The sequence below is a fragment of the Schistocerca serialis genome, chromosome 3, assembly GCF_023864345.2.
Source record: "Schistocerca serialis cubense isolate TAMUIC-IGC-003099 chromosome 3, iqSchSeri2.2, whole genome shotgun sequence".
Taxonomy (NCBI): domain Eukaryota; kingdom Metazoa; phylum Arthropoda; class Insecta; order Orthoptera; family Acrididae; genus Schistocerca; species Schistocerca serialis.
In genome coordinates, this window is record NC_064640.1 from 165,521,247 (window position 1) to 165,544,411 (window position 23,165).

General features: G+C 39.6%; 1 protein-coding gene across 1 annotated transcript in view; it reads right to left on the reverse strand.

Annotated features, from left to right (window-relative positions):
* LOC126469882 (E3 ubiquitin-protein ligase HERC2) overlaps positions 1 to 23,165 on the reverse strand; it is an 846,528-nt gene that overhangs the window by 371,171 nt on the left and 452,192 nt on the right. Inside the window, exons 45-46 of the mRNA XM_050097213.1 lie at positions 3,296 to 3,468; positions 2,726 to 2,917 (exon numbers count right to left, since the gene is read on the reverse strand). Of these exons, the coding sequence (XP_049953170.1) occupies positions 2,726 to 2,917; positions 3,296 to 3,468 (365 nt within the window). The remainder of the gene's footprint in view (positions 1 to 2,725; positions 2,918 to 3,295; positions 3,469 to 23,165) is intronic.

Here is a 23,165-nt window from a genome sequence, read left to right on the forward strand (position 1 = left end):
TCTGGACTGGATGTGTGCTCTGGTAAGGGTGTTATATAATGAGGTGACAAAAGTCATGGAATACCTCCTAATATCATGCCAGACCTCCTTTCACCCAGCAAAGTGCAGCAACTTGATGTGGCAAGGACTCAACAAGTTGAAAGCCCCTGCAGAAATATTGAGCCATACTGCCTCAATAGCCGTCCATAATTGCAAAAGTGTTGCTGGTGCAGGATTAAGTACATGAACTGACCTGTAGACTATGCCCCATAATTGTTTCATGGGCTTCAGGTCCAGTGATCTGCATAGGCAAATCATTTGTTCGAACTGTCCAGAATGTTCTTCAATTGTGAACAATTGTGGCCCAGTGACATAGCGCACTGCCATCCATAAAAATTCCATCATCTTTTGGGAACATGAAGTAAATGAATGGCTGCAAATGGTCTCCAAGTAGCCAATCATAACCATTTCCAGTCAATGATTGATTCAGTTGGACCAGAGGACCTAGTCTATTCCACGTAATCATAGTACACACCATTATGGAAGTCACCACCAGCTTGCACAGCAACTTATTGGCAGCCTGGGTCCATGGCTTTCTGGGGTCTACACCACATTTGAACCCTACCAACAGCTCTTATCAACTGAAATTCAGACTCATCTAACCTGGCGATTATTTTCCAGTCATCTAGGGTCCAACCGAAATGCTCATGAGCCAATGAGAGGTGGTGCAGGCGATATTGTGCTATTAGCAAAGGCACTCACATCGGTCATCTGCTGCCATAGCCCACTAATGCCACATTCTGCCATGCTGTCCCAACAGATACATTCATTGTACATCCCACACTAATTTCTGTAGTTATTTCGTGCAGCATTGCTTATCTATTAGCACAGACAACTCTACAAATTCTGCTCCTCTCAGTCATTAATTGAAGGTAGTCGGCCACTGCATCATCCACGTGGGAGGTAATGCATGAAATATGGTATTATCAGCACACTCTTGACACTGTAGATATTGGAATATTGAATTCCCAAATGATTTCCAAAATGCAATGTCCCATGTTTCTAATTCCAACTACCATTCCATGTTCAAAGTCTGTTAATTCACAATGTGCAGCCGTAATCACTGTGGGAACCTTTTCATGTGAATCACCTGAGTATAAATGAAGCTTTGCCAATGCACTGCCCTTTTATACCTTGTGTATGTAATGCTACAAATATTTGTATATGTGCATATCGCTATCTCATGATTTTGTCCCCTTAGTGTAAAGTCACTGTATCATCACCTGAGGCAAGTTGGCCACAAATGTTGTAACTAAATCTTTATATCCTGGATACTCACACTGGGCTGGTATGGAAGTCTGAGCTGGTTCATGCGTGTTCTATCGGGGACAGATCTGGGGATCTTGCTGGGCATGGGAGCACAGCAATATTATGCAGACAGTTGATAGAGACCCATGGCATGTGTGGACCAGCACTATTCTTTTGAAAACTGGTCAAGGTTGTCCATAATGTAATGTTGTGCTGTCAGAGACCCTCAATCACTACCTGCTGTGGCACGAAGTCATGCCTGATGGCTCCTCATATCATGATGCCGGGAGTAACACCACCATGCCATTCCAAATCATTGGAAGAACGGATCTTCTCCCCATCTCACCCCACCTCCTTGCGGACAGTGGTCATCCAGGGTCATGCAAAATCATGATTCATCACTGAATACAATGCAATGCCAGTCATCATCAGTCTACGTTTCCTTGTCATGGCACCATCCAAACAGCCGTTTATGATCTGGTGTTAATGTCAGCCCATGTATTGGAAAGTAATTCCCTAGTCCATTTGCTACTGGTCTCTGCCCAATGGTGCTAGACTACAAAGAACGTTGCATACAGTCTGTTACTTGTTTTTGGATGACACATATGTGAAGGGGTTCAATGTGTTTGGTGCACAATACACACGTTCCTGCTTGTGGTGGTCAGACATGGTCAACCAGAAACTTGATGACAAATATGCTTGCCTTCACATTCCCATACAGTCTAACAATGGGACACTGTCACATCTGGATGTCCCAATAATCTGGATATTCCACAATTTGACCAACCAGCCAAATGGAGACCCAGAAAGAGGTCACTTTCAAACTCTGTCAGGTGGTGTTAATGCTACACAAGCACACAGCATCTCCTTGTCCTTCACAGTGGTATGATGCTGTTCACGTCCCTTATACACCCTAGCGGGCCTGGTAGTAACCATAAACATGAACAGCACTCATTCACTCTGGTGGACAGTGTATCTGGTATAGAGTATTGCAGCTCTAATCGTTTACACACACTGATGGTGAGTAAGTGTTTGAAGATACATTGACATCCGATCTTTTTTTTTTTTTTCTTTCTTTCTTTCTTTCATTCTTTCTTTCTTTCTTTCTTTCTTTTTTTGGCACTGTACACTGTAGTTGAATGCTGTTTAGAGCAGTACTATGCCTGACATTCTGGGAGAAGAAATTCAGGTACTTCACTCAGATAACTGCATGACTACTTATGAGGCTATGGAGTAAAGCAAATGTTTTGATAGGGTTTTGACTTATTTTGGTTTCAAAACTGGTTGTAAATGAGATATTATTCCTTTACACTGTGACTGTGGAGATAGCAACAAAAATAATTATGCAACAGGCTAAATTATTTCAAAAGGTAGGACAAAGGTTTCTTTTTTTCTTTCTTTGCGCTTTTGAAAGATTTGTACCCAAACATTATCTCACCTGAACATTTAAATCATGAAGGCCATCATATGCTACCTTCAAAACAGTCCCCACATCACCTTCATGGACCTCCTCATAACTTTTACAGCAACGCACAAGCATGCCTTCTGTTATGTTATCACGTACATACATGGCATACTCATCATTTGTTAGAAAATCTGCTCGTTGATTATAGCCAGTTGTTGATGTAACCTAAAAAAAATTAAATATTCCAAGATAAAATAAAGCTCTTGAAAACTTTCTATTCCACAAATTTCAAAATCTTAAGTACATCATAAACTGAAACAAGCTTATGCCAATACAGACTCCTTCGTTATTTTGAACATATTACCATTTGATAGTACACAGCACTGCCAACAACAGTTTATGAGTTTAACAGAGTCATCTTGAATGTGAGTCTAAAAATGAATTAAAATAAGACTAACATAATGCACAGTCAACACACTAACCAATAAACAGCACAACATAACAATGACAACGATTTATCACGGTGTCTCAACTGTTTAAAACTGTGGAATACTTTATTTTTAAGTACGGTTTTCTCTCTATGTAAAGTGAAATTATACTCACATCTGGTGCACCAGACACCACACCTGATCCTAAATTTTCTGATGCAGTGTCAGAATCTGATGACATCTCATTAAAAGAAGAGTCAGAATCCGATTCAACCAATGTGTGAGATGGATGTTCAAGAAGCCAGCCAACAACTGTTTCAGGACTTGGAGGGACTTCACTGGTCAAACCTGAAATTAAACACAGCTTACCATAATATTTAGCATTAACAGAAAGCATGTAAAAACTCAAAGCACCAGATAACATGAAAGTAATCTAATGAGCAAACCTAAGAAAATATGAGACATACCAAAATTTAAAAATTCATACTACATCCAACAATGTTACGTAGTGACATGCATTCTGTCTGCATATTGTTAATATAAGAGTGTAACGAGAAAATGTACTTGAAAACACATTCCTGTACATTAAAAGTAAGAGACTGGTCAATAATGCATGGTTCACAAACCCATATGCAAGATCAGAGCGATTTCTTTAATTGTTACATGGCAAACTTCAATTAATTATTTTAAGTGCTACTTAAGCAATGGTATTCTTCTCTGTAAACTTGTATTTCAATAGTGTATAATAACAACAGTTCTTTTAAATTTAATTACCATATTTTGTTGTCTGTCAATAATATCAACAGTGGTAAAATAAGTTGTTAATTATGTGTTCCATAGATCACTGGCATAATTTTTACAGTAATAATATGAAAAAAGTCAGTTTACCAGCTATGCATACATTACTCGTTTATATGACTTCATGTAAATGCGGCTGAATGCTGATTCTACGCAGGTGAGTTTACATAAAGTAAAAACTTTTAATTTCAGAACACAACTAAGTATGTAATTCCTTTCACACTACATACACTACAAGCTTTTAAATGTATTAGTGTTTGTGAAAACTAAAACATAATTTTTTTGAAAATTTTTTACTCTACACACTGTACTTAGAACCTCAAAACATTTTAGCATTGAATCTGAGAGCCTGATTGTTTCTCAAGATATTTCCCTTCACAGTGTTTGTCTACTATCCCACAATGTGTCACAGTGTTTCTAGACTGTGATACAAAAGTTGCAACCCCGACACTCTCTAAGCAATGTTTTACAAGTATATCTCAGGCGAATGTGCAGGCTATGGAAGCACTGGTACCTAGAAAGCCTATATACTGGGAGAGAGTGGCCATAGGTACAATCACACGTGACTGGCTGAGCCGCTGTGACACCATGTTTATGCCACAGGTACCTCTCAAGTGCTATGTTTGCAATGCTTTTCAGAGTTAGATTACTGTTTTGAAGATTTTTGGAAACAATTAGAAGGTAATTTGAGTTATTTACTGATTTGTTGTGCACTTTGTATGTGTTCGCACCCTACTTAGACAGCTTTTTGCTTGAAATTTACATGTGTGAGCTTAAATATGAGCTCAAATAAGAAAGTATTTTGTTATGAAATCACTACTGTTTTGAAGTAAGCATAATAGCAGTGGTACCATATGTAGTTGACCACCTTTAATTTATTCTGCAGACATTCAGAAACAATGCCAGGTTGTGCTACTTTCAGATGTACCAACAGAGGTGAAGGTGAATTTCGTTTGCTTGTATTTCCACCGAATGAGGAAAGAAGAAAGCAATGGGCCGTTGCAGTAAACGGGGGTGATGTAAATCACACAGGAGCCTTGTGGAAACTGACAAACTACTCTTATCTATGTGGGGTAAGTGGTTTTAACTTTCCAACTGCATACAACGTGAGTTGTAAGTTAGATGTTATTGTGAGATGTGACATTTGGCCTGTGTATTGACTGTGTGCAATTTTTCATAGCACATCTAATTCTTATAAGCATAGAATTAAAATGTAGTTGTGTAGCAGACGTCAACATATTCTTGTCATTCCAGATGACTAGACTATTTGTTTATCAATTTATCATTGCTTCTGTTTGGGCAGGAAGCTTCACACATTTTTTTCAGAGTTTGTCTCTCTTTTTTTCCCTCTAGTATATTTGGTAAACATGTTTTTCAGATATCAATTTACTACAGCTCCTTTCTTTTCCTTCTTTATTACAGAAACATTTCACTGATGACCAGTGGGAGAAAGTGAGGGTCAATGGCAAGAGGAAGCTCAAATCCAATGCCATACCAACAGTTTTTTCTCACATAGTACTAAAGGTTAAAAGAAGGAAAATTAAACTACACCATCAGCATCCAACTCAAGAAAATGAAAGCAGCAGTCCCACAGCAGAGACTGTTGCAGAAATCTAGCACCAGTGTGATGAAGATCTCATGTGTAGTGTGCAAGACAGTGATATAAGTGAACCAGTAGAATGTGAACTCACAGAAAAATTACATAAACTAGAAGGTTACATTCATGTTCAAAAGACAGATTTCAGCTCTCAAGGAGGTCAGCTGTCTTACTTTGAGGAATATATGACTAAAAAGTAGACTCTACAGTGTGTGTCACTCAGTTCCACATAAACTAAAAACACTGTTTAATGACAGTCAACTGGAGAGTTTAAATAAGAAACAAACTGAAATGGACAGCGAGTAGTGTGAAAAAAGCTCTCCACTTGAAATTTGCATATGGTAGCAAAGGATTTGATTATTTAATTAGTTCAGGTTTCCCATTGGCATCGCAGCATACACTAAGGAGGAGAATTCAAGATTTGAACTTCAGTTCTGGTATTCTAGAAAAAGTCTTCACGCTTCTCACAGAAAAGGTTGAAAGTATGAGTGAAAAAGAATGTGACTGTGTTCTACTGCTTGATGAAATGTCAATTACTACAAGCAGGGAATTTGATGTGGGAACAGGTGAGTATACTGGCCCTGTTAACCTTCCAAGCCATGAAGGTGTTGTCACACATGCTTGTGTTTTTATTTTGGGTGGTATCTCTTCCAGTTGGAAGAAGTAGTGGCATATCATTTTACTAATAATAATGTAAATGGTAAAGTTTAGTGTGGCATTGTTTTACAAATAATTAAATGCAGTGAACATATAGGACTAAGTGTACAGTGTGTGACATCAGATATGGGTGCTGCAAATCAAAGTATGTGGAGACAGGCGCAGTGGTTAGCACACTGGACTCGCATTCGGGAGGACGACGGTTCAATCCCGTCTCCAGCCATCCTGATTTAGGTTTTCCGTGATTTCCCTAAATCATTTCAGGCAAATGCCGGGATGGTTCCTTTGAAAGGGCACGGCCGATTTCCTTCCCCATCCTTCCCTAACCCGAGCTTGCGCTCCGTCTCTAATGACCTCGTTGTCGACGGGACGTTAAACAACACTAACCTAACCTAACCTATGTGGAGACATTTTGGAATTGTTCCTGGAAAAAATTCTGTCATTCAGAATTAAATTTTAAATCCTGAAGATGCAGGTAGAATAACATAATTAATTGGAGATGTGCCACACCTTTTAAAAATGTTAGACAATGTTTACTGTCCAACACGGTTATAAACATTCCTGAGAGGATAAGGGACAAGTATAAGTTGCCATCCACAATTGTTGACTGTAATCATATTAAGGAACTACATTGCTTTGATCAGGATAATGATTTGAAACTTGCTTCCAAGCTAACAACAGATGTAATAGAACCAAATAAGTTGATCAAAATGAAGGTTTCTGAGGCACGTACTTTTCTCTGCCACGAAACCAGTTGTGGTCTAAAGTTTATGTCTTCTGAAACTGATACTGCTGAATACACAATGACAGCATGGTTTGTTGAGATATTTAACAAATGGTTTTCAACAATGACTTCTAGGCATCCAATTACTGCCATCAGCACCTTCAATCAAGAAAGGAGGAGGCTATCACATTGCTGAACGACGTTATGATGATATTTGAGCAGATTGAAATTGGAAAATTCGGTCGCTGGAAACCAGTTCAAAGTGGTGTGAGACTGTCTACACAAAGTGTACTTGATCCGCAGGAAATCTTTTTACACAAGAATAATTACAAATTTTTGCTGACAGCTAGATTAACATCCCTGTAAATGTTTTGTTTTTGGGCAATAAAAATCAATCAATCTCAAGATTGCCTATAAAATATGTTCTCCTGTGTTAGAAGTATTCAGAAGGTTCCCACAGCACTGCAGTTAAAAAACAATTTGAAAACTATTTGTGTTGCTCAGTATATCACAGACGTATGAAAAGGATCCTACGACAAGAGTGATTCTGTCTACCTTTCAAGTTTTCTTGACCAACATTCCATTACACACCCCACATCATCTGTAACTCAGCCTGTTTTTAAGCTTGCAAAAGGTTGGAAAGAGCATGAAATCAGTTGTGAGGATGACTTAAGTAACATCGAAAGAAATGCATTATATCATATTGCCGGATATGTTATAGGGAGTGCAACGAAATTTTACAAGCTATGAGAGAAGTGCCTGAATGTAGTAGCATCATGTGCCAGACAAACCATAGCTTACTGCACTTTTATGAATAACTGGAAGTGATTTTTAGGAATATTGCTCCTACACTTGAAAACTCACAGAATTTGAACTGTTTTCAGTCTGTTATTGATAAATTTCATGGTGACGATCAAATCCAAGGAGTTCAGTTTCCTGATTGCCACAAAATTAAATTGAAACTGGTGAAATGATTTGTCAGATTTCGCCTGAAGATATTCTGACTGAAAATGAAGAAGAATATGTGCTTGAAATGTGGCCATGCTATGGCCAGCAAAACCTCTGCTACGCATGGACTGGCTCAAAATGTTAGGTAGTTGTAGTGAAACTGATCTGTATTATGTGACAGTTATAAGAGATTGTTTCTTGTGCTTCAGCTCTGAAATTTTTCTGGGGTGAAGGACTGTGTTTCAGTTGTATCTAATGACCAATACAAGTTTCATAACACCATCAGATCTCAGAATAACACCACCATTTTAACCAAACAAGTAAAATGATTTTAACCATGAGCAGTCACATAGATGGTCCAGTATTTGTGGTGCATACATTATAATTTCAAGGTATTTGATGTGCTGGTCCTATATCAGTTGGTCAACAACATACACAGCAAAGAATTTAATGTCTGGGACTCAGATCATTTATGATCAGATTTAGAAAATCAGATTTCTTTGTTATCCTAAGTTCATTGTTTTCAATTTATCTGTGTAGTCCTGTTATTTATTGCCTATGTTTGTGCTACAATAGGTACAATTATTACTTCAGTATTTCTGGTGACTGAGCAGTAAACAAAAAGTTGCTGTCATCTGTGAACAGTATTGTTTCTGTTAGTGTGGAACATTATGTGTAATCGTTAATGTAAGCTTGGAATAGTATTGTACCCGATGCATAACATCCTCCATATTTATGTACTCTTCTGAGACATGCTTGCCAATACAGTTAAATGTTTCAGTAATCCATTCCATTCTGTTTTCTAGGTAATGTAGAAACCATTTCCTCACTACCCTCAACATTTTAAGCATGTCAAGTTTCTTTAACAAAATTTGTTGGTCTAGTGGCTAAAAGGTTAAATGGTGCCACCACATATGTTTTACATTTTCTAAATCTGAAGTCAAATCATTCTTTACTGAGAAGTCTGCTGTAAGTGATTCATAAGCCTGTTTTTTGAATAGTTTTTACTACCTTTGTGAGAGATGACAGTGCTGTGAATTATTGTAATGTCCTACATTTTGACTGCCACCTAATCTGTGTGCACAGGAAGAAACTTAGTGTGTTTGAAATGTAGAGGATTTGTAATTGGGTATCAGTGGTATATTAACACTGTCAAATAAAGCCCTTTCATCCTATTAATGCATTCTCTTGGCAAGTACACTGTTGTTTAAAACTCTGGGAGTTTTATTTTTTATACTGAACACTAAATTACCGACTGTGTATTGCTAGACAATACCACAAACACTAGCAGTAGCATAGAGTTATATGGTGTACAGTGGCTTGTATTAGTAAATTCTGTAGTAGGTAAGTGTCACCACTGCTAAAGCATTTGTTAATAAAATCTACCAAGTTCTTAGGATTAAGTATCCCACAACTTTTTTTTAATATTTAGCTACATTTTAGCTTCTTGTTATCAGTGTCCTGCTGGACATTATTCCATAGTATTAATTGATATGCGTATAATGAAAACGAATTTCAATTACTGTGCCCAAAAAACCTGTATGTCTACATTGTTTATGCACTGTATGATGGGTTTCATTTCTGCTGTTTAATTAAAGCCTTAATAAGGGTAATGGTGTCTGTTGTTAATTACTGACAAATAGAGATATTGCATTCTATTTTACTCACTACCTTTAATTGCCTACATTCGTATTGATGTACATTTTGTTCTATATCTGTTTGTTATTGTGAAAATAAAGTAATGAGTTTGGGTAATTCTGTGTGTTCGTAATACATCTGAAGATACTTGAAATTTCCAGAGGATTTCCTGTTGCCAATAGTCACACTACTCCTGGACAACATAATTAAATATTTCAGGAAATACTTCACCAAATAATTTTTTGAAAAATGTCATGTACTTCCACATTTATACATTCATGTCTCATTATGTTCTACACTTCCTCTTCTTTCTGCCTTTGACTAAAAGATCTGTAAGGTGGAGGTAGTGTTTTCTGTCTGCCCATAATATTAGACTCCATTATATGAATAAAATAAAACAACCAGTGCTAAATGAAATGAGGACAGATTGTTATGAGTGTCCTGCTGGACATTATTCCATAGTGTGAACTGACGTCAGTGCAATGCAAACGAATATAATTTTTTGTACCTAGAGAAAGAAGCAGTGAGCAGCTCACAAGTACACCCCCCCCCCCCCCCACTCTCTCTCTCTCTCTCTCTCTCTCTCTCTCTCTCTCTCTCTCTCTCTCTCTCCTTTCTGTGTGCCAGTCTGTCCCATAGTGCTTTTTCTGTCTGCTGAACACCGACCTGTCCTCATGTGCATTTTTTCCTCACTGTGGGGTCTATGGACCAGTACATCAATGCATCTAATCTAATTCAGTACTGTTGATAATGTCACCATGTGGATAGGAAACTATGTAGGATGGCAATGAGAACAGCTTATGAAAATTCCAGGCCACCTCAAAGCTATGCACTGCATAGGTCAGTTGGGAGGTGCAATTCTTCACTGATGACTGCAACCTGAATATTCATATTCTGTGGAAAAAGGGAGTGTATGGCCATTATTTGTAGTAGACCAAATAGAAATTTTTCTATACGGATCTCTTGTTTCAAATTTATTCTCCCTTGCTGCATTCTGTAATGTCCGGTCAAGAGGAAGCGACCTAAAACTTGATGTAATTGAATGCAGGACACAGCCATACTGAGGTAAGTCCAGGCAGATATAAGTGCATTGTATATTATAGGTTTGTACACAATCTGAAAGTTTAAAGACACCTGAAAAGTCTGAGCAGCGCTTTAAGATGCTAAATACTTGAGCAATGCTCATGCTTTACTACTGTCATCTTTGTAGTGACAAATGGCTGAAAATATATTCTGCATCATCTAATGTAGAAATAGGCTGAGGAATTATGACCAAACAACAAAAATTCGCAATCGCAATCAGTTGTAACAGGAAAGGAATATGAATTAACACACATTTGTGTTTTAAACATCTTATCTCTTACAGAATCTCATAATGTAGGGTAGCTACTAATTCCTTAATTGCATATGTTCATAGATTTTTTTAAAAGGTTAATCCTATAACCAAAATTGTTTGCTTCTTTACTTCAATGAAGTAACCCTCAGTTTCAGGCGCCTGTTCATGTTTCCTTGTAAAACCGTCGCACCAACAAGCATTGCAATGTACTGATTTTTTATGTACTACATTTCTTTAAATTTTCGTGCCACAAGTTTTTATGAAGTCCTACTGATAACAGAAAATTTGTGACGTCAATTTCAGGTTATTTGTGGACCAGAACACAAGGAATTTTTGTGTTTCACTATTATCAACACCTGAGTTTTGACACAGATAAATTATTAACACGTTTTTCACATTTGTAGTTGGATGCAACAGCACTATTAACTTGCAACTTTTTGCTGAACAAATCGTCTTTGAAAACTTCTCCATTCTGTGGCATACCACGTCTGCAAATTTACTGTCTGAATTGAGATAGTAAGATTTGTTAGAATTAGTTTTCTTGTTACATTAGTTCGTTACTGCAGTGCATTTTCCATTGTCTGATATCAATAATGTTTCTTAATGGTGAATTTACTCATGAGAAGTGTTCAGCCTGTGAGAATGTCTTGTGAATACTTTTTGTCACGTCTTCAAACATGTTTGCATGTCACATGTGGTACACTGCTTACGATTTTATCAGATGTAATGTGAACTATATTTTTAGCGTTTTTTGCTTGAGATGGAAAACAAATCCCACAGGGACTATATTTGTTGTTTACGTTCTTGTTATTGCGGTGCTCTGTCTTCCAAATGAGCTTCAAAACAGAAATAGCTATGTCTCGAATGGTTTTCACATTCACTGCAGGAAATTGTACTATTAGGGATATGTATTACTGATCCAGTAAGCATTCAATCATTCGAAAAACGTTTACTTGAGTATTTCTCGCAATTTCATCTCGTGTTTTTGTCTCGGGGACAGAGGTATTTCTGCGGACTTAGCACTCCATTATCGCCCATTCGAACGTTCCACTGAAGTCTGGCAGAAACATGGCCACCATAGCGGCGTTGGCCACTCTCTCTCTATACAGGCTCTCTAGCGGTACCCATTGTTCATCCTGCACATTCCTCCCCACACGTGGCTGAGCATTCTCCTACCAAAATATGTCACTGAAAGTTACCAGAAGGATGATGATGATGATGACTTGATTGTGGGGCACCTAACTGCGTGTGCCCATACACATTCCCAACCCTTGCTTAGTCCAATCTCACCACTTTCATGAATGATGATGAAATGATGAGGACAACACAAACACCCAGTCATCGTTACCAGAAGGAGGGGAACTACTTATTACTCTAAGAGCTCTGTGATATACTAACTGTCATTTCTTTTACTGTAAATACATAGGAGCTGATATCATATTTATACCTAAAATCGACTCCGACCACTTGGCATTTGGCCCTATGTGCTTCAAAAGACTGTTCCAGGATTTCTTCCATTTTCACATGCAGCTTGGGAGCTAAATTACAATCTGTAATCTTTCATACATAACCTTGTGACATTTCAAGGAATCATATTCCCTTGTGACCATAAGATTAAAGAGTGTGACATGCTCCAGAGTGGAGGTCTGCATCATTTGTGGTGGTGAAGAATGTCAGAATGAATGCGCAAGAGACATCTGTATTCGATGCAGCATAACTGCCTGACTAGCTGGGTAATGCTAACATCTGCTAGGTGGCATGGCTAGTAAGCATTATCACTATATGAGATTAACTGTCACACAGAAATAGAATTTCCATAACTGTATACACTAGTTAATTACTCATATATTTTGCAAATTTGAACTGCAAACATGATCATACTGTTATTAACTTCGTAATCTCATATTGTAAACTATTCTTGATTTAGAGAGAGAGAGTCATTCAATATATTGTTGTTTTGTAGAACTGGCTATGGAACAAATGTATAGTGCACATTTTTACAGGTAAAATTTGGTGGTACTATCGGAAAAGTAAGAACTTTGGAGATTTTGGTGCAAGATCATTCCAATGTGTCTATCATATAATGGCGTGAAGTTTAAGTTTTACCAGTTGAAGTGTGTGGTGAACAAGTGGACACTGGAAAACTAGAAATGAATAGCTTGGTCATAAAGAACAGGACAGAAGTTGTACACGTGGAGTCTGACCAAGCAATCCAATTACAGCAACAGAAGCTTGGAAAAGGACTGTTAAAACTCACATACTGCATTGAAAGAACTGCACAATGTGTGATGCCATTATTCATAAGTGGAAGAAATCACCAGTAGTGCACTAGTCCACCCAAAAGGATTTGTTTCATATTACGATTTTCTAAACTTCAATTTCGGAATCTCTCTTTTAAGTGTGTTAAAAGTAAAAATATAAATAATGTTCCAGTGCTTAAGGCTTTGGTACTTTATCTGTCAATTAGTAACTGAAAGCATTTCCAATTAACCTACCCACATTAAAGCTTTGTTATTAAATGAAATGAAAGGAAAGTAATAGCGGTAAAGAAAAAAGAGAGAGAATGGAGTATGCTCATATTCCAAATAGACATATTGTGTCATGTACTGTTAATTACTGTGCAAAAACGACAGAATGAACTGTTGTGTCAAATACGTGGAAGCCTAAAGTCATGAATATTTCTGTCTTTAATATGTGACAACTAGTCGTATTAGAACACTGAACACTTCAGAACTTGTTCTTTAATACACGACTTGAGTAACAGTCTTTTGTTAATTTCAAATTTAGAGATAATGCTGCTTGATACAAAATACACTTCTATCACTCACTTTACAAAATACAAAACTGTTGCTGATTCTTGTCTCACAGTGGATATAGAGTGAACTTAAAAGTGATCATGGAAGAAGAGTTAGTTAAAGTTAATATTTTAATGTTTTGTTAAGTAAATGAAACAAGTGATCTCCATACTGAGGTCAAAACTGAGTCTAACTGTGAAGTTACCTGGGTGCGAGTAACAGATGTAGTTGAACTCGTGTTAATCACTGTATGTTTTTGCCGGCCATCCAATTCTGCTGTGAAAGTTTTAGAATCATTCAAATAAAGGCTATGCTCAGTAGAACGGAAGTACCAAGCTTGTGCAATATTAAAATCCTTGTCATGTTGAAAAGTGGGCCAATTTTCAGCCATTCTGCACATCCCCCCCCCCCCCCCCCCCACTACACATTAGCAGCCAGTAATATTCATTCTCTTTCTGAGCAAGGAGCAGCGAGTTACAGCTAGACAGCGGAAACCTTGCTCCTACATGCTGCACTGTTGCTGTACTTCACGACAGCCAAATTATTCATTCAACTGTCAGCCTTTTTCGTATTAAAAATAAGAGCCAGGTGATGGTAATAAATGTGAAGTGCTGCACAAGCAGGTGAGGGGGATTATTTACCGCACTTGTAACTTTTTCAAACATGAATTTGAAAGCTTGTGTCCTACTGTTGACATTTGAAGACACGAGAATGGACTCCAGAACCATGTTGTGTGATCTACATCTACATCTACATTTATACTCCGCAAGCCACCCAACGGTGTGTGGCGGAGGCACTTTACGTGCAACTGTCATTACCTCCCTTCCTGTTCCAGTCGTGTATGGTTCGCAGGAAGAATGACTGCCGGAAAGCCTCCGTGCGCATTCGACTCTCTCTAATTTTACATTCGTGATCTCCTCGGGAGGTATAAGTAGGGGGAAGCAATATATTCGATACCTCATCCAGAAACGCACCCTCTCGAAACCTGGACAGCAAGCTACACAGCGATGCAGAGCGCCTCTCTTGCAGAGTCTGCCACTTGAGTTTGCTAAACATCTCCGTAACGCTATCACGCTTACCAAATAACCCTGTGACGAAACGCGCCACTCTTCTTTGGATCTTCTCTATCTCCTCCGTCAACCCGACCTGGTACGGATCCCACACTGATGAGCAATACTCAAGTATAGGTTGAACAAGTGTTTTGTAAGCCACCTCCTTAATTGATGGACTACATTTTCTAAGGACTCTCCCAATGAAACTCAACCTGGCACCCGCCTTACCGACAATTAATTTTATATGATCATTCCACTTCAAATCGTTCTGTACGCATACTCTCCGATATCTTACAGAAGTAACTGCTACCAGTGTTTGTTCCGCTATCATATAATCATACAATAAAGGATCCTTCTTTCTATGTATTCGCAATACATTACATTTGTCTATGTTAAGGGTCAGTTGCCACTCCCTGCACCAAGTGCCTATCTGCTGCAGATCTTCCTGCATTTTGCTGCAACTTTCTAATACTGCAACTTCTCTGTCTACTACAGCATGATCCGCAAAAAGCTGCATGGAACTTCCGACACTATCTACTAGGTCATTTATATATATTGTGAAAAGCAATGGTCCCATAACACTCCCCTGTGGCATGCCAGAGGTTACTTTAATGTCTGTAGACGTCTCTCTATTGAGAACAACATTCTGTGTTCTGTTTGCTAAAAACTCTTCTATTCAGCCACACAGCTGGTCTGATATTCCGTAGGCTCTTACTTTGTTTATCAGGCGACAGTGCGGAACTGTATTGAACGCCTTCCGGAAGTCAACAAAAATGGCATCTACCTGGGAGCCAGTATCTAATATTTTCTGGGTCTCATGAACAAATAAAGCGAGTTGGGTCTCACATGATCGCTCTTTCTGGAATCCATGTTGATTCCTACAGAGTAGATTCTGGGTTTCCAAAAATGACATGATACACAAGCAAAAAACATGTTCCAAAATTCTACAACAGATCGATGTCAGAGATATAGGCCTATAGTTTTGCACATCTGCTCGATAACCCTTCTTGAAAACTGAGACTACCTGTGCTCTTTTCCAATCATTTGGAACCTTCCGTTCCTCTAGTGACTTGCAGTACACGGCTGTTAGAAGTGGGCAAGTTCTTTAGCGTACTCTGTGTAGAATCCAATTGGTATCCCATCAGGTCCAGGGGACTTTCCTCTGTTGAGTGATTTCAGCTGCTTTTCTATTCCTTGGACACTTATTACAATGTCAGCCATTTTTTCGTTCATGCAGTGATTTAGAGAAGGAACTGCAGTGCGGTCTTCCTCTGTGAAACAGCTTTGGAAAAAGGTGTTTAGTATTTCAGCTTTATGCGTGTCATCCTCTGTTTCAATGCTATCATCATCCCAAAGTCTCTGGATATGCTGTTTCGATTCACTTACTGATTTAACGTAAGATCCTAACTTCCTTGGATTTTCTGTCAAGTCGGTAAATAGAATTTTACTTTCGAATTCAATGAACGCTTCACGCATAGCCCTCCTTACGCTAACTTTGACATCGTTTAGCTTCTGTTCGTCTCAGAGGTTTTGGCTGCATTTAAACTTGCAGTGAAGCTCTCTTTGCTTTTGCAGTAGTTTCCTAACTTTGTTGTTGAACCATAGTGGGTTTTCCCGTCCCTCACAGTTTTACTCGGCACATACCTGTCTAAAACGTATTTTACGATTGCCTTGAACTTTTTCCATAAACACTCAACATTGTCAGTGTTGGAACAGAAAATTTTCGTTTTGATCTGTTAGGTAGTCTGAAATCTGCCTCCTATTACTCTTGCTAAACAGATAAACCTTCCTCCCTTCATTTATAATCCTATTTACTTCCATATTCAGGTATGCTGCAACAGCCTTATGATCACTGATTCCATGTGCTGTGCTTACAGAGTCAAAAAGTTCGGGTCTGTTTGTCATCAGTAGGTCCAAGATGTTATCTCTACGAGTCAGTTCTCTGTTTAATTGCTCGAGGTAATTTTCAGATAGTGCACTCAGTATAATGTCACTTGATGCTCTGTCCCTACCACCCATCCTAAACATCTGAGTGTCCCAGTTTATATCTGGTAAACTGAAATCTCCACCTAAGACTATAACATGCTGAGGAAATTTATGTGAAATGTATTCCAGATTTTCTCTCAGTTGTTCTGCCACTAACGCTGCTGAGTTGGGAGGTCGGTAAAAGGAGCCAATTATTAACCTAGCTCGGCTGTTGAGTGTAACCTCCACCCATAATAATTCATACTTCTATTTCAGTACAGGATAAACTACTACTAACAGCGACAAAAATGCCCCCACCAGTTGCATGCAATCTATCCTTTCTGAACACCGTCTGTGTCTTTGTAAAAATTTTGGCAGAATTTATCTCTGGCTTCAGCCAGCTTTCCGTACCTATAACTATTTCAGCTTCGGTGCTTTCTATCAGCTCTTGAAGTTCCAGTACTTTACCAGTGCAGCTTCGACAGTTTACAATTACAATACCGACTGCTGCTTGGTCCCTGCATGTCCTGACTTTGCCCCGCACCCTTTGAGGCTATTGCCCTTTCTGTACTTGCCCGAGGCCATCTAACCTAAAAAACCGCCCATTCCACGCCACACAACCCCTGCTACATCTGTAGCCGCCCGTTGGGTGTAGTGGACTCCTGATCTATCCAGCAGAAACTGAAACCCTACCACCCTATGGCGCAAGTCGAGGAATTTGCAGCCCACATGGTCGCAGAACCATCTCAGCCTCAGATTCAGGCCCTCCACTCAGCTCTGTACCAAAGGTCCACAGTCAGTCCTGTCGACGATGCTGCAGATGGTGAGCTCTGCTTTCATCCCACTAGCAAGACTGACAGTCTTCACCAAATCAGATAGCCGCCGGAAGCCATAGAGGATTTCCTCCGATCCATAGTGACACACATCATTGGTGCCGACATGAGCGACCACCTGCAGATGGGTGCACCCTGTACCCTTCATGGCCACTGGAAGGACCCTTTCCACATCTGGAATGACTCCCCCTGGTATCCACACGGGGTGCACATTGGTTTTCTTCCCCTCCCTTGCAGCCCTATCCCTAAGGGTCCCCATTACGCGCCTAATGTTGGAGCTCCCAACTAGCAGTAAGCCCACCCTCTGCGACCGCCCAGATCTTGCAGACTGAGGGGCAACCTCTGGAACAGGACAAGCAGCCATGTCCGGCCGAAGACCAGTATCAGCCGGAGACAGAGCCTGAAACCGGTTCGTCAGACAAACTGAAGAGGCCTTCTGTTCAGCCCTCCGGAATGTCTTTCGCCCCCTGCCACACCTCAAGACGACCTCCCACTCTACCACGGGTGAGGGATCAGCCACAATGTGGGCAGTATCCCGGGCAGCCACAGCCGAAGTCTGATCGGGGGATGTGTGGGACGAGCTGGCCGTCCCCGAAAAATCTCCATCTGGACCCCCACAGTGATGCCCATTGGCAACAGCCTCAAGCTGTGTGACCAAAGCCAACACTGCCTGAAGCTGGGAGCGAAGGGATGCCAATTCAGCCTGCATCCGAACACAGCAGTCGCAGTCCCTATCCATGCTAAATACTGTTGTGCAAAGAACGTCTGAACTAATCTACAGAGAGCACAAACAATTTGACACAAAATTTAAACGGTTATTAAAATACAAGATTGCCTAGTAAATGTAGTAATGCTGCTACTTGCGCACTGCTGACACACTGCTCGGCGGCAGAAGGAGACTACGTGATTTTACACTATTCAGGTACTAAAACGCGATGCTACAACTCTCAAATACTACAATACACCCAAAATTTATGAATTAAACTATGCAAGTACCCAAAAACACGCAAATAAATTAAGAATTAAACTATGTAACAAATAAGTGAGCTAAGAGTATACGACTTGCTGCTGGCAGCTGCTTATCCAACGGTGGCAGGGAGCATACTGGCTGTACACCAACTGACACTGGTGGTTCAAAACAAAAACAGAAGACAGACGACTACATGAATTTACACTATTCAGCAGGAGAACTATAAAGTGAATTGTAAATGAAAGTGTCAGCATTGAAGGACCTGTAGAAAAAGTTGGTTTTGTGTCGCCTAGAATGCATCTAAATCGCAAGGAACCTGTAACACAAATGGTTGGTTTCAACAATGATGTTTCAAAGTGCTCCATGTGAATGATGAATGCCCGACGTCATAAAAACATGTTACAGTTATGCAGGAGAAGATTAGTTTCAGTGGTATGTGCTTCATCAATGTAAAGAATTTTAAAACACATTGGTTCCTGATATGTTAAGATGAGAGTTTTTAGTTCAAAGGAGTGACATAGGTGCAGCACAAACTATATCGAATATAAAGAATCACGATACAAGAGAAGAAGGTAGTACAACAGTGCATCACCTTGATGAAACATGGGTCAATTACCATGATTCCAGGAAGATTTGCTGGAAAAATGAGTGATGCTACTGGCGGTTTTAAAGTTTTCATAGGAATAGGTTCTTGGATAATTATTCCGCATGCTGACGCTTTGTCTGGTTTTGTTTCTGAGACTAAACTTGTATTTACATGTAAGAAAAACAGCAATGACTACCATTCGGAAACGAACACTGTCAGTTCCATGACGTGATTCACAATTCTTGTCATATCTTGCTTCGAAGTCGACCATTGCCAGTTATAATTCAACTGTTACAGAGAAAACACCAAGTATGAACACCAGAAAAGCAGATATTTTTACCTGGCTTCAAAATAAAAATATTAAGCACAGTATAAATGAGAATTATGCCAATATCCTGCAGCTCGTTAATTTATACGAGTCATGTGACAGAACGTACACACGACTTCTTTGCACATGAATGGGGTCACACAGTTTTGTGTTTACCCACGCGTCACTGTCAATGTTGTTGTTGTTGTGGTCTTCAGTCCTGAGACTGGTTTGAAGCAGCTCTCCATGCTACCCTATCCTGTGAAAGTTTCTTCATCTCCCAGTACCTACTGCAACCTACATCCTTCTGAATCTGCTTAGTGTATTCATCTCTTGGTCTCCCTCTACGATTTTTACTCTCCACGCTGCCCTCCAATGCTAAACTTGTGATCCCTTGATGCCTCAGAACATGTCCTACCAACTGGTCCCTTCTTCTGGTGAAGTTGTGCCACAAACTCCTCTTCTCCCCAATTCTATTCAATACCTCATCATTAGTTATGTGATCTACCCATCTAATCTTCAGCATTCTTCTGTAGCACCACATTTCAAAAGCTTCTATTCTCTTCCTGTCCAAACTATTTATTGTCCATGTTTCACTTCCATACATGGCTACAGTCCATACAAATACTTTCAGAAACGACTTCCTGACACTTAAATCTATACTCGATGTTAACAAATTTCTATTCTTCAGAAACGCTTTCCATGCCATTGCCAGTCTACATTTTATATCCTCTCTACTTCGACCATCATCAGTTATTTTGCTCCCCAAATAGCAAAACTCCTTTACTACTTTAAGTGTCTCATTTCCTAATCTAATTCCCTCAGCATCACCCGATTTAATTTGACTACATTCCATTATCCTCATTTTGCTTTTGTTGATGTTCATCTTATATCCTCCTTTCAAGACACTGTCCATTCCGTTCAACTGCTCTTCCAAGTCCTTTGCTGTCTCTGACAGAATTACAATGTCATCGGCGAACCTCAAAGATTTTATTTCTTCTCCATGAATTTTAATACCTACCCTGAATTTTTCTTTTGTTTCCTCTACTGCTTGCTCAATATACAGATTGAATAACATTGGGGAGAGGCTACAACCCTGTCTCAGTCCCTTCGCAACTGCTGCTTCCTTTTCATGCCCCTCGACCCTTATATCTGCCATCTGGTTTCTGTACAAATTGTAAATAGCCTTTCGCTCCCTGTATTTTACCCCTGCCACCTTTAGAATTTGAAAGAGAGTATTCCAGTCGACATTGTCAAAAGCTTTCTCTAAGTCTACAAATGCTAGAAACGTAGGTTTGCCTTTCCTTAATCTTTCTTCTAAGATAAGTCGTAAGGTCAGTATTGTCTCATGTGTTCCAATATTTCTATGGAATCCAAACTGATCTTCCCCAAGGTCAGCTTCTACCAGTTTTTCCATTTGTCTGTTAAGAATTTGCGTTAGTATTTTGCATCCGTGACTTATTAAACTGATAGTTCGGGAATTTTCACATCTGTCAACACCTGCTTTCTTTGGGATTGGAATTATTATATTCTTCTTGAGGTCTGAGGGTACTTCACCTGTCTCATACATCTTGCTCACCAGATGGTAGAGTTTTGTCAGGACTGGCTCTCCCAAGGCCATCAGTAGTTCTAATGGAATGTTGTCTACTCCCGGGGCCTTGATTCGGCACAGGTCTTTCAGTGCTCTGTCAAACTTTTCACGCAGTATCGTATCTCCCACTTCATCTTCATCTACATTCTCTTCCATTTCTATAATATTGTCCTCAAGTACATCGCCCTTGTATAGACCCTCTATACACTCCTTCCACCATTCTGCTTTACCTTCTTTGGTTAGGACTGGGTTTCCATCTGAGCTCTTGATATTTATACAAGTGGTTCTCTTTTCTCCAAAGGTCTCTTTAATTTTCCTGTAGGCAGTTATCTATCTTACCCCTAGTGAGATAAGCCTCTACATCCTTACATTTGTCCTCTAGCCATCCCTGGTTAGCCATTTTGCACTTCCTGTCGATCTCATTTTTGAGACGTTTGTATTCCTTTTTGCCTGCTTCATTTACTGCGTTTTTATGCTTCCTCCTTTCATCAATTAAATTCAATATTTCTTCTGTTACCCAAGGATTTCTACTAGCCCTCGTCTTTTTACCTACTTGATCCTCTGCTGCCTTCACTACTTCATCCCTCAGAGCTACCCATTGTTCTTCTACTGTACTTCTTTCCCCCACTGCTGTCAATTGTTCCCTTATGTTCTCCGTGAAACTCTGCACAACCTTTGGTTTAGTCAGTTTATCCAGGTCCCATCTCCTTAAATTCCCACCTTTTTGCAGTTTCTTCAATTTTAATCTGCAGTTCATAACCAATAGATTGTGGTCAGAGTACACATCTGACTCTGGAAATGTCTTACAATTTAAAACCTGGTTCCTAAATCTCTGTCTTACCATTATATAATCTATCTGATACCTTTTAGTATCTCCGGGATTCTTCCACGTATACAACCTTCTTTTATGATTCTTGAACCAAGTGTTAGCTATGATTAAGTTATGCTCTGTGCAAAATTCTAACAGACGGCTTCCTCTTTCATTTCTTACCCCTATTCTATATTCACCTACTATGTTTCCTTCTCTCCCTTTTCCTACTGACGAATTCCAGTCACCCATGACTATTAAATTTTCGTCTCCCTTCACTATCTGAATTATTTCTTTTATCTCATCATACATTTCATCAATTTCTTCATCATCTGCAGAGCTAGTTGGCATATAAACTTGTACTACTGTAGTAGGCGTGGGCTTCGTGTCTATCTTGGCCACAATAATGCATTCACTATGCTGTTTGTAGTAGCTTACCCGCATTCCTATTTTTTTATTCATTATTAAACCTACTCCTGCATTACCCCTATTTGATTTTGTATTTATAACCCTGTATTCACCTGACCAGAAGTCTTGTTCCTCCTGCCACTGAACTTCACTAATTCCCACTATATCTAACTTTAACCTATCCATTGCCCTTTTTAAATTTTCTAACCTACCTGCTCGATTAAGGGATCTGACATTCCACGCTCCGATCCGTAAAACGCCAGTTTTCTTTCTCCTGATAACAACGTCGTCTTGAGTAGTCCCCGCCCGGAGATCCGAATGGGGGACTATTTTACTTCCGGAATATTTTACCCAAGAGGACGCCATCATCATTTAACCATACAGTAAAGCTGCATGCCCTCGAGAAAAATTACGGCTGTAGTTTCCCCTTGCTTTCAGCCGTTCGCAGTACCAGCACAGCAAGGCCGTTTTGGTTATTGTTACAAGGCCAGATCAGTCAATCATCCAGACTGTTGCCCCTGCAACTACTGGAAAGGCTGCTGCCCCTCTTCAGGAACCACACGTTTGTCTGGCCTCTCAACAGATACCCCTCCATTGTGGTTGCACCTATGGTATGGCCATCTGTATCGCCGAGGCACGCAAGCCTCCCCACCAGCGGCAAGGTCCATGGTTCATGGGGGGAAGACTGTCAATGTAGCCCTATGAAATTAATTTGGGTGAGGGGTTAAGGCTTTGTGGGAGACCAGAAAACCATTCAAGATAACATTCACTGAATTGCTTGTGCATGAGGCAATGGACAACATCCCACCTGTAGTATGGGCACAGTCTGTGCGGCATGCTGAAAAGCTTCAGAGAGAATGATTTGACAGGGAAGTGATTATGGATATAAGCCTTGAGCCTATCATCATAAATTTACAATTAGATTGTTTGGAAACAGATTCAAATAGAAGTGACGGTGGTATTGTGATGTAGACTTTCGAACAAAGTAATAATATTTCTTAGTATTAAAGACTCGTGGTATAAAAAATGTGT